General features: G+C 42.5%; 1 protein-coding gene across 2 annotated transcripts in view; it reads left to right on the plus strand.

Moving 5' to 3' along the window:
• The window catches only part of LOC144125224 (tetratricopeptide repeat protein 37), a 46,785-nt gene that overhangs the window by 11,568 nt on the left and 20,075 nt on the right, over positions 1-15,142 (plus strand). For both annotated transcript variants that reach the window (XM_077658439.1, XM_077658438.1), the window contains exons 9-21: positions 717-866; positions 2,299-2,400; positions 5,324-5,442; positions 6,684-6,773; positions 6,850-6,953; positions 7,668-7,770; positions 8,765-8,844; positions 9,294-9,393; positions 10,370-10,422; positions 11,066-11,173; positions 12,043-12,159; positions 13,143-13,243; positions 14,584-14,686. In XM_077658439.1, coding sequence (XP_077514565.1) covers positions 717-866; positions 2,299-2,400; positions 5,324-5,442; positions 6,684-6,773; positions 6,850-6,953; positions 7,668-7,770; positions 8,765-8,844; positions 9,294-9,393; positions 10,370-10,422; positions 11,066-11,173; positions 12,043-12,159; positions 13,143-13,243; positions 14,584-14,686 — 1,330 coding nt within the window. The remainder of the gene's footprint in view (positions 1-716; positions 867-2,298; positions 2,401-5,323; positions 5,443-6,683; positions 6,774-6,849; positions 6,954-7,667; positions 7,771-8,764; positions 8,845-9,293; positions 9,394-10,369; positions 10,423-11,065; positions 11,174-12,042; positions 12,160-13,142; positions 13,244-14,583; positions 14,687-15,142) is intronic.

A 15,142-nucleotide genomic window follows, 5' to 3' on the forward strand; every position in this document is an offset into this window, starting at 1 on the left:
CTAGTTGAGTTGCGCTAATGTTGCGAGCTAATTCTGGTTGATGTTGTGCACAGTGTGTGTTGACAAGGATTCTGTGTCCTTTGCAACGAAGAGTCAGGATGGCGATAAGCATGCACTAGGAGATCACAGTGAATCTGGATTCCCACTGGAGTTTCTTGCCATTCCATTTTCAGATCCACTTCTGGCTATTTAGTTGTGTGTAATACTTCGGTATAGAAAGAGAAATTCACCGGGGTGGCTTAGTGGTTATGGTGCTCGGCTGCTGACCCGAAAGACACAGGTTCAATTCTGGCTGCGTCGGTCGCGTTTCGATGCTGGTTAAATGCTAGCGACCCGTGTGCTATGCAATATCAGTGCACGTTAAAGAACCCCTGGGGGTCGAACTTATCCTGAGCCGTCTACTACAGTGTCCCTTATAGTCTGAGTCGCTTAGAAGGAGAAAGCAGTTTATTTAGTGAGAAAGGAAGAGAGATTGGATTGAGTGATTGCGATCTGGCCTAGAGGAGTTATGGACGCAGACTGAGCGACAGGAATTGCGTGAAGGTTACTGTGCGCATGTCATAAGTTCGACTGCCATTGTTATTGGCACTCTTTCATGTGTCCATTCAAGCGTAATCGGATGTGTCTCTTGAGTGCAATTTTACATAAATGACGTCCACTTGCTGTGGAAATGAAAAGATCATGAAGAGTTGCCCACACTTCGCCTCTAATTGCAGGTTGGGACGAACCAAAGGCTTCGGCAGATTTCGACAAAATAAATGAGCTCATTGAAAAGCGCCCTGATCTCCAGGTTGGATGGCTAGCAAAGGCAACACACCTGTATGCTTCCGGAAATGCAGAAGGTGCCCTTGAGGCACTGGCAAGAGGTAAGGCAGTGACTGCTCCAACTTTGTTCACTTTGCTGGGAGACACTGTACTGAGAGGTCTACCTTGAAATGTGAAGACTATTACTATTATTTGAAGCCTATTTTCTTTTGTCTGAAGTGCAAAATGTACATTGGTTTGCAGTGGTGCACTCTAGCACGTATATAACACAGTTGGTGAAAATTAGCTTGCTGTGCCCACTTCCCCTTGGTTACAGGCACCGTTTTAGTAATGAATAGGGGGTGAGTGTTTCCAGTTCCAAATGTGTTTGCTGTAGTTTTCATAATTTTTCCCAAACCACACAAAAATATAAACAGTCAGATCTAACAGCCTGTAATTCATCTCCTGTTATCGTAAATAGCTAAGAAAAATGAGACACCTTTGTTGCTGTTATGACATGTTTGCTGAATAAAAATGGGCTTATTTTAAATGTAGACTTTAATATGTGTGGAGGTAATGAAGTTATCAGCTGATTTTAAGACAGAGTAAATGCAAACCAAACTAATAAAACTTAACTTGAGGTGTGCACATAATGATGTTATAAACTGGCCTGAATGTGAATCGAATGCACAATGAAATACTAATTTTACAGCCAAATCAAACAAATAAAATTCACGCATAGTTTTCTTACCCAAATTTTATTCTTGTATGCTGTTTATGAGCAATGTAATCATTCAACACTGAGATTGTAAGCAAACAAATAAAATTCACGCATAGTTTTCTTACCCAAATTTTATTCTTGTATGCTGTTTATGAGCATTGTAATCATTCAACACTGAGATTGTAAGCCTATCAACTGTGCAAGTTTAAAGGGATGCAGACACAAAGTTTTTGGGTGTCCTTTTTTTTGCTTTGAAAGAAACCTACGGACCTAGTAATCATGAAAATGAGCTCAAAACACTAGTGCACAGTGCAAATAAAATTACATATGGCTTTGTACCAGCACTTTCAGTCTGGGTTGGCACAAGCTCTGGAGTGCACCTTGACGTCGCGGTCAACCTGCCAACCTGGGTTCCACATTGTGGTGATGTCGGCGTCGCCAACAAGCACTGGCTGTTCCTATGAACAACCACTGGGTTTGGTGATGTCACAATGATTGGGGCAAGTGCACTTTGACGTCACTCGATTTGGGTGTAAATTCCGGTCAGCTGATCAGGAAGAGTTCAAAATCATGTTAAAATATTTTCCGCTCAACGTATGCGACTGAAACTTGCTAGAAGGCATCTCCTTACGTCCGTGAAACAAGTCATATTGTTCGTTGTTCAAAATTTTGTGCCTGCACCGCTTTGAACCATAATACTATCTGAGTGGAGTTGCTGGCATAAGGTGAGAACATGCCTTTTCTTTTCTTGTAAAATGAGATCCCAAGTGAACATGTTTCAGTTGTTTAGCGTGCTGTGAACCATTTCTAAGCTATGTGTTTTCGCATTGCAGCAGTGGAGGTTGGCCGCAGCTCAAGGGAGGCCTGTCTCTTGCTTTCCCTATGCAACCTGCAGACGCGCAACTTCCGCAAGGCTGAGGTGCATGCCCAAGATGGTGAGTTAAATATTTCTAAATGGGAGGCCTTGTTTGGACGAGTTTGTCCACAGCAATTGTCAGCACTTTTATTAATGCGTGATCATTATCTAACGGGTACTGATTGGTGTATTTACGAGGTACCACCCATGCGGGACCTCACGTTGCATACTCTCGAGTAATTTACGACAGCGTAACATTGAAACTCGCGCATCCGGTTTTTCTATCTTGTCAGTTTCATTTACCGAAATTCATATTAACTGTCTTCCCATCATCTGCTCTGCTTGTTTCACTCTCATTCTGGTGGTAATCCCTACTTAATCCACATACGAGCTCTGTTCAAAAAGTGTTTAACCTTTTTTTTTAATTTATTTTTTTAGAAGTTCATAGCTCATGGCAATGGTGATCTAGTCCCCTTAAATATACTGCCCTTGGAAGCTCACACACACTTAACTCAAAATTCTTCCGACTTGCTGGGAGCAACATTACAAAATCCTTACTCATTCCTCATATGCAGTATGCAGTGAGCATACTGCTGAGTTCCTCTTTTTGTCAGCATGGCCTATCAAGTGCTATCCCTCAAGTGAGACTTCTGGGAGTAATGCACAGAAACACATCTTGGGTGTGGCTGGGGTGCTGATGTATCAGGACTCGGTACAAGAAGTTACAATTGGGCAGTTGCATTGTTGTGGTTGGCAGTTATTGAGGGATAAGCACGTTGCCATGCATCTCATGTCAAAATTTCGGAACTGGTAATTTGTGGGTTGCCATTATCAGCGGCTTTTTGTTTGACTTTAAAGGGGCTGTGAAACACATTCTCAGTGCATTGTTTTGCCTTTTGGTTGCATAGGGTGAGTTATAATGATGTATCAGCATCAGTTGTACCACCTATACTCTGGTTTTTAATATTTTAGTTAGCTCGCAAAAATAAATTCATGGCGCTGATGGTGTCACCACACAGTGGCAGTTTTTAGCAGCAGATGTGACATCATTGGGTGGGAGCGTGATGATTAAACCAACAGTAAATATAGTGCAAATTGTGTTAAATATACATTTTGTCACGTAAATGGGCTTTATATTATATCAAGAGACCAACACATTTGCCTCACATAAAAGCTCTGCAAAGCAAAAAAAAAACACCGCCAGAGGCTCTAGCTATTGTTTTGCATTGGAGGACTTCGAACTTCTGTGTACACATCTATGACCTAGCACACAGCACTTATGGTATGTATCTGAGTACGGCTTGGTGGAATCGATCTGATCGAGCCATTGCATTCTACAAGTGCTCGTTCTTGTCTCAAGGAAGGATGCAAAGAAAAAAGCCATTCATTTCACATTTACCAGTGCACATCGTCAGCTTGGGGAGGATCACTGGGCGATGGCGCCAGATGGCGTCACGTTCCCGTCAACAGTGTGCAGTGGCAGGGGATGGTACGTGGGGGCGGTAGCGGAACACCAAAAAAGCATCTCTCGCAGGTCGTCATTCTGTCGCAATATCTCGCGCTCGAACTCGGATAAGTCAGGGAAGACCATTGATCCGTTTTTCCTTCAGCGTCGTGGACTTGACGATGAAACATCGCTGGGCCAGCTGGGTGTCAACATGGTTGTTGTAACCATGGAAATGACGCTGCCAGCCTTGGCAAGAATGAGTTACAGTGAACATGCAATCATGGTGTGCAAACTTTCACGACATGCTCAGATAGGCTGTTTTGATTGGTCCCACCCAATGTCGTCACTGGGTAAGTGAAATGGTAATGGGAAGCACCACGGAAGTCAAGTTGAGGGCAGCATTTTGTTTGCTTGTATTTTGAAATTAGTTCATTGAATAACTCCAGTTCCTATGTGCCGATTCCTGTTATTCTTTTTGAGTCAGCATCTGTGTAACATAAAGAAATCATCTGAAGTATGGCTGGCATCCCTTCAAGCAGTGTTTCAGAGCCCCTTTAATTTAATTTTACCATTTTTGTTGATGGCAGCACTCACCCATGTAACATTTTTGAACATTGTCGGTGTTGAAGCTTCCTATGACATGGTTCACTTTGAACAGAACTGCAGAGCTGTGTGTTTTATTTGACCTTTGTTTCTCGTGTGGAATTGCACTTGAAAGCTTTTCAAATAATTCGAACTGTTTCTGAAATCAGACACTTGGGCTAAAAGCTATACTTGTAAAGTCACTCTGGTATTTTGATGTCATGTTGACACTTCACACCTCCTCATTTAAGGTTGTGTCACTATTGATTGAGATGGTGGTAATGAGGGTGATGCACATTTGGCTGCTAGAAGGTACGTATATGCATATATAGGAATAGGAATAAGATGAAAATGAGTCTGAATAACGTGCGAATAAACCTGAATAAGGTGCAAGTCTAGCTAGAGGCATTAAATCTGGTCAGATATTTTCTAGGTAGAGCTTGTCTAATAATAATAATTGGTTTTTTGTAGAAAGTAAATGGCGCAGCATCTGTCTCACATATCGTTGGACACCTGAACCGCGCCATAAGGGAAGGGTAAAGGAGGGAGTGAAAGAAGAAAGGAAGAAAGAGGTGCCGTAGTGGAGGGCTCAGGAATAATTTCGACCACCTGGGGATCTTTAACCATCGCACATGCACTGATATCACCTAGCACACGGGTGCCTTAGCGTTTTGCCTCCATAAAAACGCAGCCGCCGCGGTCGGGTTCGAGCCCGGGAACTCCAGATTAGTAGCCGAGCGCCCTAACCACTGAGCCACCGCGGCAGGTAGAGCTTGTCTAAAGTGTGAGAATTGCGAACATAAATATATATTTATGCTATGCAGCCTCAACTGTTGCTGTGCTGCTGCTACCTTTTGCTGTTTGCAGTTGTTGACTTATATAGTTATTTTTGTTACGCAGGCTTTTGCCTTGCAAGGTCAGTGGCAGTCCAGAGAGTGCCTCCTCAGAGGGTAGCATTGTTCTGTTGTTGCAGGTCTTTCTTCGTCAGTGGGAGCAAGTAATGACTGGCTGTCTCAGAAGCTTTTGCTGTGCTTGGCTGAATCCTTATGTGCACAGCAATGCCATGAGGAAGCTTTAGCAGCCTTGCAGAAGGTACGCCTCTGGATAACGATCCTGCCAAGAACATTTGCCTTGCTGCCATTTTCGATAACACTTTTGAAGTTTTGTAGGGGCAGACTGATGTGGAACATTGGTTTGAAAATGCTGACAGATAGCTGACAGATAGTTTCAAACCTGATAGATAGTGCTTTGACTCGCTTTTTTTTACAGCGGCTGAGTAGTTTTTCAATAGCAGTGTCTTGGAGGTTTATTTGACTCTTGTGTATGGAGTTGTCCATTGCTATTGAAGTGCATTGTAACTGAAACTCAGTAATGTCATCGTTCTGATGTTGTCAGAACCATATGGGTGGTAGTCATAATACCACTTGCCTCTTCACATCTCATGATGAGGCAAAGTCCTAAGCCTAAGTGGCTTTGGCCAGCCTGGATTGCATGTCCGTAATGGCATGCTCTCATTTTCCTGCATATATACACAGCAGTGTTCCATTCTTATTGGTCAAAAGGAGGCTACATGATCCTAGAGTGGTGACATGTCGAGCTTTCTATTATGGCAGGCAGGCTACAACTCCTACTGCCACTTCAAGATGGTTGGTGGAAAAGGAAAACTGGAACCAGCCTTTGTGGATGTACAGTAAAGTATAATAGTTTACCAAACATGAGAGCCACAAGAAAAATATGAATTACCTTGCAGTCAAAAAAGTTAGTGTGCAGTCATATGGGTGGGCAATGCAATGCGCCTCTCCTTTCTAAGCTGCATGAGGAGGACCCGAGAAAATGGGCCTTTCAATGGTTCCCATATTCCGGAAACTTTGACGAGCAAATGTGTGTGAGTTCGAAATGAAACCAGTCTTCTAGGTCACCTTTTTCTACTTTTTTTTGTGTTTTTCAGATGCTACTGTTGGTGAATATGATTCATGACAGGCTCACTGTGTGCAAATTATGACGCTAAATTACTTTGCTAACTGAAGAAACAAAAAAATAAAGTCCTCCATAGAAATCAAATAGAAAGATGAAAAATATCATTGCCAAGAATTATGTTGTCATGACAAAGTGAGGTGCAAAATGCATCCACAGATGTGCTTATTCAGTTTTTAGTGTGTCATTGATTTGCTAGCGGTTCTCTGGTGAGAAGGTTCACTCATGGAAATCATGCCAGTTGCCTTGCACTTGAATTTACTTAGCCATAGTGTCATAATTGCTGATTCTGTAAACTTTACAGAGGCCTGTTTGGGTACAAAAAGAACAGTAGTAGCACTTAACCATCCTTTTTCCAGATGGAAGAGGGGCATGCGAGGAAAGCAGCAGTCCTGTGGTGCTCTTTTGAAATTGCTTTGCTCTCTCGGAACTTTGACAGAGCTGAAGAGGTAAGGCCAGGCTGTCTTCCACCTCGTCTGATCTATGCTCTGCTTTAACTTTGGCTTCATCTCGCTCTCTTCTTAGGTCCTCGGTAGCTTGCAGAGCATTGTTGGCGAAAGCTCAAAGCTGACAGAGGCACGAGCCAGGCTGCTTGTTGAGGATGGAAAAATAGCAGAGGCGCAAGAAATGTATGGAGTATTTCTTTTCTCTTGGATTGAATGTCTATCAGGTTGGATGTCTGTGCCGCTGTGGATAGATTGCAGATTGCCATAGTATGCTTGTCTCATCATTAAGGACAGCGCCATTTTTTTTTTTTTGCAGCATTTGGAAGGCTAGAAATCTAGCTGATCAGGTTAAGGACTGCTCACGTGCAACTGTTCAGTGAATTCAAGAACAGTTAAATAATTGCAGTGTATGTTGAGGACGCATTTACTTAACAGAACTTGATGTTTCCAGTCGGCTGCAGTGGAAGGTTTACATAGCTTGAAATGCAGCAGTCTAGATTATAGCATGTACTGTATCATTATCAGCAGGCATGCTTCCTAATCTGTAGCAGACATATCCTGTTGCTAGCAGATCTGCAGCTAAGCGGTTGATGTGACTGATTCAGTGAAATTAACAGAAGCAGTAGTATAAGTTGAGGCGTCCGCCATAAAGCTCATGCTATTTTGTAGGTTGTCAGGCACCAATAACTGACCACGGTGTGCTGTATGTACAGCACTTAAAGCTTGTATTCTTAGCTGCAGGTTTGGCATGTCTGCAATTGGGGAACCACTCTAACATTGGCCCCTCAGTTTACTAGAGTGTAACGCCTGTGTAAGTACGGCTGCAAAGAAGTCTGAATCTAATCTGTCCCTGTGCTGAATGCTGACGTAGTACTGACATTCTATTCATGGTTGCAGCTTGACCAGCTTGGAACAAAAGTCGCCAGAGGTTGTCCACTTGCTTGCTAGGATCCACTGGGAGCTTGGTCAGTACGATGAAGCTGTGCCAATGTTTATAGAGGTAAGGCTGCCAGGGAATGACCATTGCAAGGCCTGCGATTCATGGACCCGAATGGTCGCACAAATGAGTGGGCAGTTTGATCGCAGTAAAATTTGGGCCAGCACTCAGATGTTAGATGTATAATTTGCATTCTGCTTGGCAATCCATTACCCATGCACATCATTGGAACAGACCGGAGCTGCGTCTCTGTTGCCTGAAAAAGTTGACTGCTTGGCATTGTTGTCTAGTAGCCAGTGTAGCTGACAATTAAGGTAATGTGGACTCTATGGGGAAATAACTGCTTGATAGGAAAAACCTAGGTAAAATTATTAAGAACAAAATGTACTATTTACAGAAGTGGGCGGGTGTAATGAGATAATTGGCACACACTGTCCTGCTCGTTGGTACTGTACTGTCTGTGCGCAGACAGGTTGCATCTCTTTTATTCTTTTGGTATGTGCCATGCTGAATGATGCCTCCCACCATCATTACTCAGAGAAAGGAAAGTAAATGTGTCCCTCATGACTTTTTTTTTATTGCTCATTGAAAGGTGGATGCTGTAAAGAAAACAGTATATCACTCATGGTGTATCCATGTCAGATCATTTTTCTCTTCTAATGCAAATTCATTACCATATTTTATCCCTGATTCAAAGGTGAAATTTCATTCAGGCTAAGAATTTGCCCCTTTTGGTTTTGTTGTTCGTCTCACTATTGCAGCATTATGTTTATTCAGCACTTTCAAACTGCAGTAAAGTAGTGTGAAAGAGTGAAGTCTGGGCACATTTTTACGGCCTTGGACTGTTCCAGTGGTTATCTGCGTTTGCACGTTATATAGTTCAAGTGATAAAACTGTGGAAAAACTAAATATGACTGCAATAGAAACAGTGATCAAGGTTTGAATCAAAATTCAAGAAAAAAATTGTCATAGATTAGTGTGAGATTTTGAAGTGTGCTTTGGGCGAAAGCATTATGTTCGTGGCAAAATATTTATGCACACTGTTCTGCTTGCACAGGCTGCTCGGCTGGACTCTGAGGACTATCGAAATTTTGTTTATCTCGGAAGACACTACTTCTATCATGTGAAAGATATTCAGTGAGTCCTCTTTCTCACTCATGACACTGAGGCTGCTGTATTGTGACAGAAAATTTTTGGCAGCTTGTTGCCACACATATTGCTAACCAACATGGCAGCATTATGTGACAAGACATGCTGTGAATGGGCCTCTTTTTGCCTTGCAGTTTTAATCAGTGGTGGTTCATTCATCGCATACAGTGAGCCATAATTTTCTTTGTGATACTGCATTGCTTTAGCCACTGTTTGATAACTGTTGATGGCAGTTTATTTCTGTGTTGCAGGATAACTCTATTGCTCATTTCATTTTTATGGTTTAAACTTATTTTTTAGACCTTTATTGTATTAGTAGCCTAGCATGCAACTACATTTGTCATGTTGTATTTGCTGCGTTATTGCCTTAGCTACTGCTACCTGAATAAAACTCAAGTACTGCTACTGCCCCAGATAATTAAGGTGTGTTTGTGCAGGAAAGCAGTAAGGTGTTTCCAGAAAGCCTTTCAACTGAATCGAGTTAGCGACGAAGCGGGATCATTGCTGAGTGATGCTTTGTGTGACCTAGGCCAGCATGTGAGTGTCTTTATGGGCCTGCCTCATTGCTTGATCATGCAAATGGCATTACTATTGTAATAACTCATTATCACATATATACATGTGCATATAGTACTAGTTCTTGTTTAACTACTTCCCTGAAGAAATTTCATGATTGCATTTCTGTTGTCATCAGTTGTATCAGAGAACAAATGCAATATTTTAAAGTTCAGTTTAGTACATTGAGTATCACAGGGCTATAGATTCGGGTTATTGAGACACAGTGGTGGAGGGATCTGGATTACTTTCAACCACCTGCGGTTTGTCACCATTCACTGACATCGCAAAGCAGGCTGGCGTGTTTGCTTGTCACCGCCATTGAAATGCTGCCACTGCAGATGAATTTGACCCTACTACCTTCTGGTCAGGAGCCCTCATGTTGTAGTCACTGAGGCATCATGGTGGGTTTCTTTCAAAGTTCTGGCAAAGTCTGATGAGAATTGGGGGATCTGATGTAGGCATTGAAGTGAAATTCGGAGCTTCTGGAATATATGTAATATCACAGGCATTTTGTCATGAAGCATCATGGTTGTGCACTTCATGCAGTGTTACTTTTGCTGTTTCTACTATGACTGTCTATGTTTTCTTCACAATTTTTGTGCCGTGCACTTCAAGACAGAGCAGAACAGTGTAGTGAAACTTAGTTGTGGACTATGTTTTGAAAAAGTCTGCTTGCATGCGGCTGGTAAAACTGCTTCTGAAAGTCTGAGGTTTAAGACGCATGAGCACCACAGTATGCTTGGCTTAAGCCTTCTTAATTTGCTCTCCCAGCATTTTAATTCATTGAAATTTTGCCAACATTTGTTCAGAGTACCTTAGTTTATGTTCACAGCATAGGTAGCATTTTTAACCTCAACCAGTGCATGCACTGTTTTTGTCTGTTCATAAAGAAATGAACTTTTTTCTTTATGTATATGGGTTTGGTTAAGTATGCACAATGCAATTTTTTCAACAGGAACAAAATGTTAAATTTTTAGAAGCAATCACAAACCAGCTGCCCGTAAAAAGGTAAGAGCTATTTTTTCAACCTCTTTTGGTAAGCTGATGTGGAGCTTTTATGATTTTACTTTTTACGTACCTTTCTTTTATTGTCTCCCTAATGTAAAGGGAGTAAATACAACATGGTTTACGCAAAAAAGCGTACAGGCGCTAAAAGACGAAGACAAGCACACTCAAGACAGGACAGGCGCCTGTCCTGTCTTGAGTGTGCTTGTCTTCGTCTTTTAGCGCCTGTACGCTTTTTTGTCTTGAGTGTGCTTGTCTTCGTCTTTTAGCGCCTGTACGCTTTTTTGTCTTGAGTGTGCTTGTCTTCGTCTTTTAGCGCCTGTACGCTTTTTTGCGTCAACCATGTCAAGCTACAACCAACTAGCTCAAATGAAAGTCTTGCTAAATACAACACTTTGTGAAGTATTGAAGCCCTCATACATATTTGGGTAGGATAGACTGAAACATGTCTTTGAAGTTTGCAGTAACCTGTTACTTTTCATACTTTCAAGTGCTTGAGTCCTGTCCAGGTTGTTATACATTGCTTTTCTAGAATTTTCACAAACGCCTGAAGTAATAACATTCCAGAGCCACCGTTTCAGCAGAAAGGGTGCATTGCTTTACATGTGTCCTTGGCTTGACTGTGCCGATTTTTTCTTATTGGCAGAGCCAAATGGGCCTGGCTGCGGCTTGGTCTTCAGCAAATGAGACTCGACAATGCTGCAGACGCTGTGCAGTCTCTCCAAAATGCACTTCGAGCTGACCCTGATGACCGGTGAATAATGCATGCTGAATCATCATAGCGCTTGCGGGGGAGTGTTACCAAGAGGTACGATTGTGGAACAGACTCAGTGCTGCTTGCGAAACATGACTTTGTGCACAGTTTTTTGTATCACACATGGCACGGTGCCTTTTGTAAACCTTAGTAGTGATCTCTTACACCTTCACGCGTGAAAGCCACGTATCTGTGCATTTGGAGTACTAAGGCTTTGCTTGTGTGTAATGCTTTGCATAAAGCCACTTTGTGGTGTTTGTTCGTGTGTGAGTTTTGAGATTTGCTTTCAGCTTTGGTAATTCTGCATGGTGAGTCCTCATGTGGCAGTAGCATCAAATGAGGCAGGAATAATATTAGTTAAAGGAGAATGAATACTAGAGCAGTCGATTTTCATTCCTAAGGCATTATGGTCATGCCTTGGAAGTGTTAATGGAATCCTCCTTAATTTTCTCTCCAGTAGGTGATATTTTCTCTTGCTGTTCACTTGCCATGTTGGCATTTAACTGTTGCTTATAGCATGTACACATCTGGACTGCTTTCTCACAGCACAGCTGTACATGCAAGGCACACATTGCATGGTTCAGCTACAGCTGTAATAGCCTTATAGTTTAAAGTTCTTATGATTTTGAACCGCTTGCTAAGGTATAATATTAAACATGAAGTTTTGTTGTTATTACAATTATGGACTACATGCAGTCTCAGCAGTCTGGCTTGTCACGGAAGATTTTGCAGCTACCACTAGTAATTCTGACTGGGGCATTTGCAGGATCAAAAGATATGGTGTGACATGATCACTACTTTGAGTAAGGGGTATCATTCTGGTCTGTAAGCTTGCTTTTGGCAGTTGCTCATGCGGTGTACGTCTGCAGGGCATGCTGGGAATGCTTGGGAGAAGCGTACCTCATGCGGGAAAGCCTTGGAGCTGCACTCTTGTGTTTCAAGAACTGCCTCGAATTAGATCCCCGAGACCTTTTCTCGTTGTATGAGTAAGTATATACAACCTACTGAAAATCACTAATAATTGCGAGCTGGACGTCTTTGCGCCAGGTAATTGAAACTAGAGAAAAAGATGCCTGTCACAAGTATGAGACTCTGTGGTGCCTGCCAGTATGTTAGAAGTTAAAATTTTAATGTAGGTTTACTGTGAAGTGAGGCAGGGACAGTGGAGTTACCTGTGCTCTTTTTAAACTTTTGAACAGAGGTGGAGGCTAAACTTTGTGCCACCATTTCCACATGTGTACAATTTATTAGACTGAGGTGTCTGCTTTTTTTCAGTTTTGCTTTTGTGCTGCTTGCAAATCTTTCTATGTGCCAAATTCATTTCATTTACACCTCTGCTGGCTCCTCGTAGTCAGGTTGAAAGGATTTTTTTTATGGGAAGGGTATCAGAATTTTATATTCAATATAAGCTGCATGCAATTTTTCTTTGACCTGCCTCAATTGGCTGGGAGGTCATACTATGATTGATTATGTTGTAATATATAGTACTAGTTCGTTAAAAAAGTAAGGAGTTGGTAGTCAATGCCCATTGTTTTTTCTATGTGCTTTATTGTTTCTGTTCAATGACGCAGTTTTTCACTTTTTGTATATTATGGTAACATGCTTCGGCTGTATGCTGCATTTTGAGTGTTTTCACGGGATTGTTGGCAAATAGGTGTTGGCCAAAAAATAGCATAGTATTAAGAGTTGACTCTTAGTGGTGGTGAGGTGAGCTGCAGAGGCTTGGCTGCTGTTAATTGTTGTACCTGTGAACAATACCCATCTTTAAAAAATGAGCCAAAGAACTAAGGTGGTAGCTATTATAGTGTATAGATGTGGCCATTAATCCAGCCACAAGGTGATGAGAAGGTAGGTCTTTTGGTACTGCAGTCAACTTTTCGATGTCATAAGGCCATAAGATGCTATTTACTCAGTGTTTATGGGATTGAAGTGCAGGAAACTTCAGTGCATTTTTTTTTTCTTTACACAGAACAGCCACCATCAAAGCACGCCAGGGCCTGTACAAAGAGGCCGCAGAGAATTTCGAGGCTGCCCTCGATGTGGACCCAGAATATGTTCCCGCTCTGAAAGGTGAGCATATCATTTTCATGTGCTGTCAGGCCTACGAGGAGCCATAATTAAAAGAGGTAATGGCACAAACTGTGAAAACTTTATGCAGAGAATGTGTTGACTGAGCATAGTTACGATAGCTGCTCAGACCAAGTTTTGCTTCATTGTGAGTACAGGAGTGCAAAAAGAACGAGACACATAAGAAAGGTCTTTATAAAGCATTAACATTAGAACCCCCATCTTGGAAAGATCTCTCCGTCCATCCGTCTGAAAGCTGGGTCAGTGGGTGTCAAAGTGGAGACAGGGAAATCCCCATCTCCAGCTTCTGATGATGGGGGAGAGGGAAAACGAAAAGAGAGTGGGAGGTGACAAGTGGCTGGTGAGGTAGAGGTGGGGGGTAGGGCGTGTCCCATTGTGGTTGCTGGATTGGATTGGGAGTATAGAATGGGGGTATGGCATGTCACAAGGTGATTAAAAAATGGGGTCACGACCCCGCTGGCACAGTCTGAATCAGTCAGCAGCAGCGGCTGCTCCAAATGGGGGGAAGACTAATGCTAATACATCAGGAACTGTCAACAACGTGCCCAACTTTTCGCCCTTCTTGGCTTTTTGCCTGTTTATTATTAGTGTGGTCAGCTGGGTGGAGAAAGCTGATGGTACTGAGAGTATTAGTTATGGTTTAGAGTGGTGGAAGCTGCAAGTTTGTAAAGAAAACAAACAAAATTATATGTAATTCGGAGCAGGTGCATTGTGTTGAAAGAGAGAGAGGTGCCGTAGTGGAGGGCTCCGGAATAATTTCGACCACCTGGGGATCTTTAATGTGCACTGGCATCGCACATCACAAGGGTGCCTTTTGCACTTTGCCTCCATTGAAATGTGACGGCTGCAGCCAGGTTGTAACTGGGAACTGCAGCTCAGTAGCCCAACGCCCTAACCACTGAGCCTTAACCACTGAGCTACCATGGCAGGTCTCTCCACTATGGCACCTCTTTCTCACTTTCTTCTTTCACTCTGACCTTCCTCCCTTCTCTTATGGTGCAGTTCGGGTGTTGACTCAGATGTGAGACAATTACTGCGCCATTTCCTTTCCTCAAAAACTAAAAACCAATTTTCATTGTGTGGACTGCTGCCGTTAGTTGTTCACTGCTGTCTTGTATTATCAGAAGTACTAACTTTATTTTTGCATGAAAACTATGAAGGAGCCAAAACGAGGCTGAAACTTTCTGCACGGAGTGAGGATCTGTCAAGCATTGGTTGTTTCAGGACCCTATAGTATGCCTTTTAAATTACTTTGCCCACTGCACCCCCCCCCCCCCCCACCCCCCCCACCCCCCTCATTTTCTTCAACCAACTTTTCTCAGGTCTGGCAGAAGCTAGGCTAGCTTTGGCACGAGAGCATTTGGAGCAAGGGCTTTGTGGACTTGGTCTGGAGAACTGTCAGCTGGCAATGGACAGTGCCGCCAGGTAACACACCTTCAGCTTGCCATTCTGCCGCAGCATTTTTGTGGATTAGCTGTACTGCTGAAAGTTACCTTGTCTTGAGATGAAACATTTAGCTGCACTCAGCTTAATGGCATTTGTAGAATTGTGGAAAATGTGAATAACTGAGGCCATAATGCGCTGAAGGCATTTTTGGAGGGGGTAAATTCAAGTTGCATTTGATTGTTGGGAACACTAGCTTAAGTAAGTGCTTGTTCAAGGTCTTATCGAGTTATGTGTGTGTACAATGCTGTGAAAACAGTTCACTCTTTTTCGTTAAATATCTAGGTAGCGTCAGTGCTTGTCTCGAAGATTTACTGAAAATTTCAGTACACTCCAAAAAGAAAAGGCAGAAAGAACCTTTGTCATGCTATGCATTATCAGTGGCTTTTTAATGGCTGTATAAAAAAATCATACTATCTGTGCTTTCTCAGCAACTTC

This window comes from Amblyomma americanum, chromosome 3, assembly GCF_052857255.1.
Source record: "Amblyomma americanum isolate KBUSLIRL-KWMA chromosome 3, ASM5285725v1, whole genome shotgun sequence".
NCBI classification, from domain to species: domain Eukaryota; kingdom Metazoa; phylum Arthropoda; class Arachnida; order Ixodida; family Ixodidae; genus Amblyomma; species Amblyomma americanum.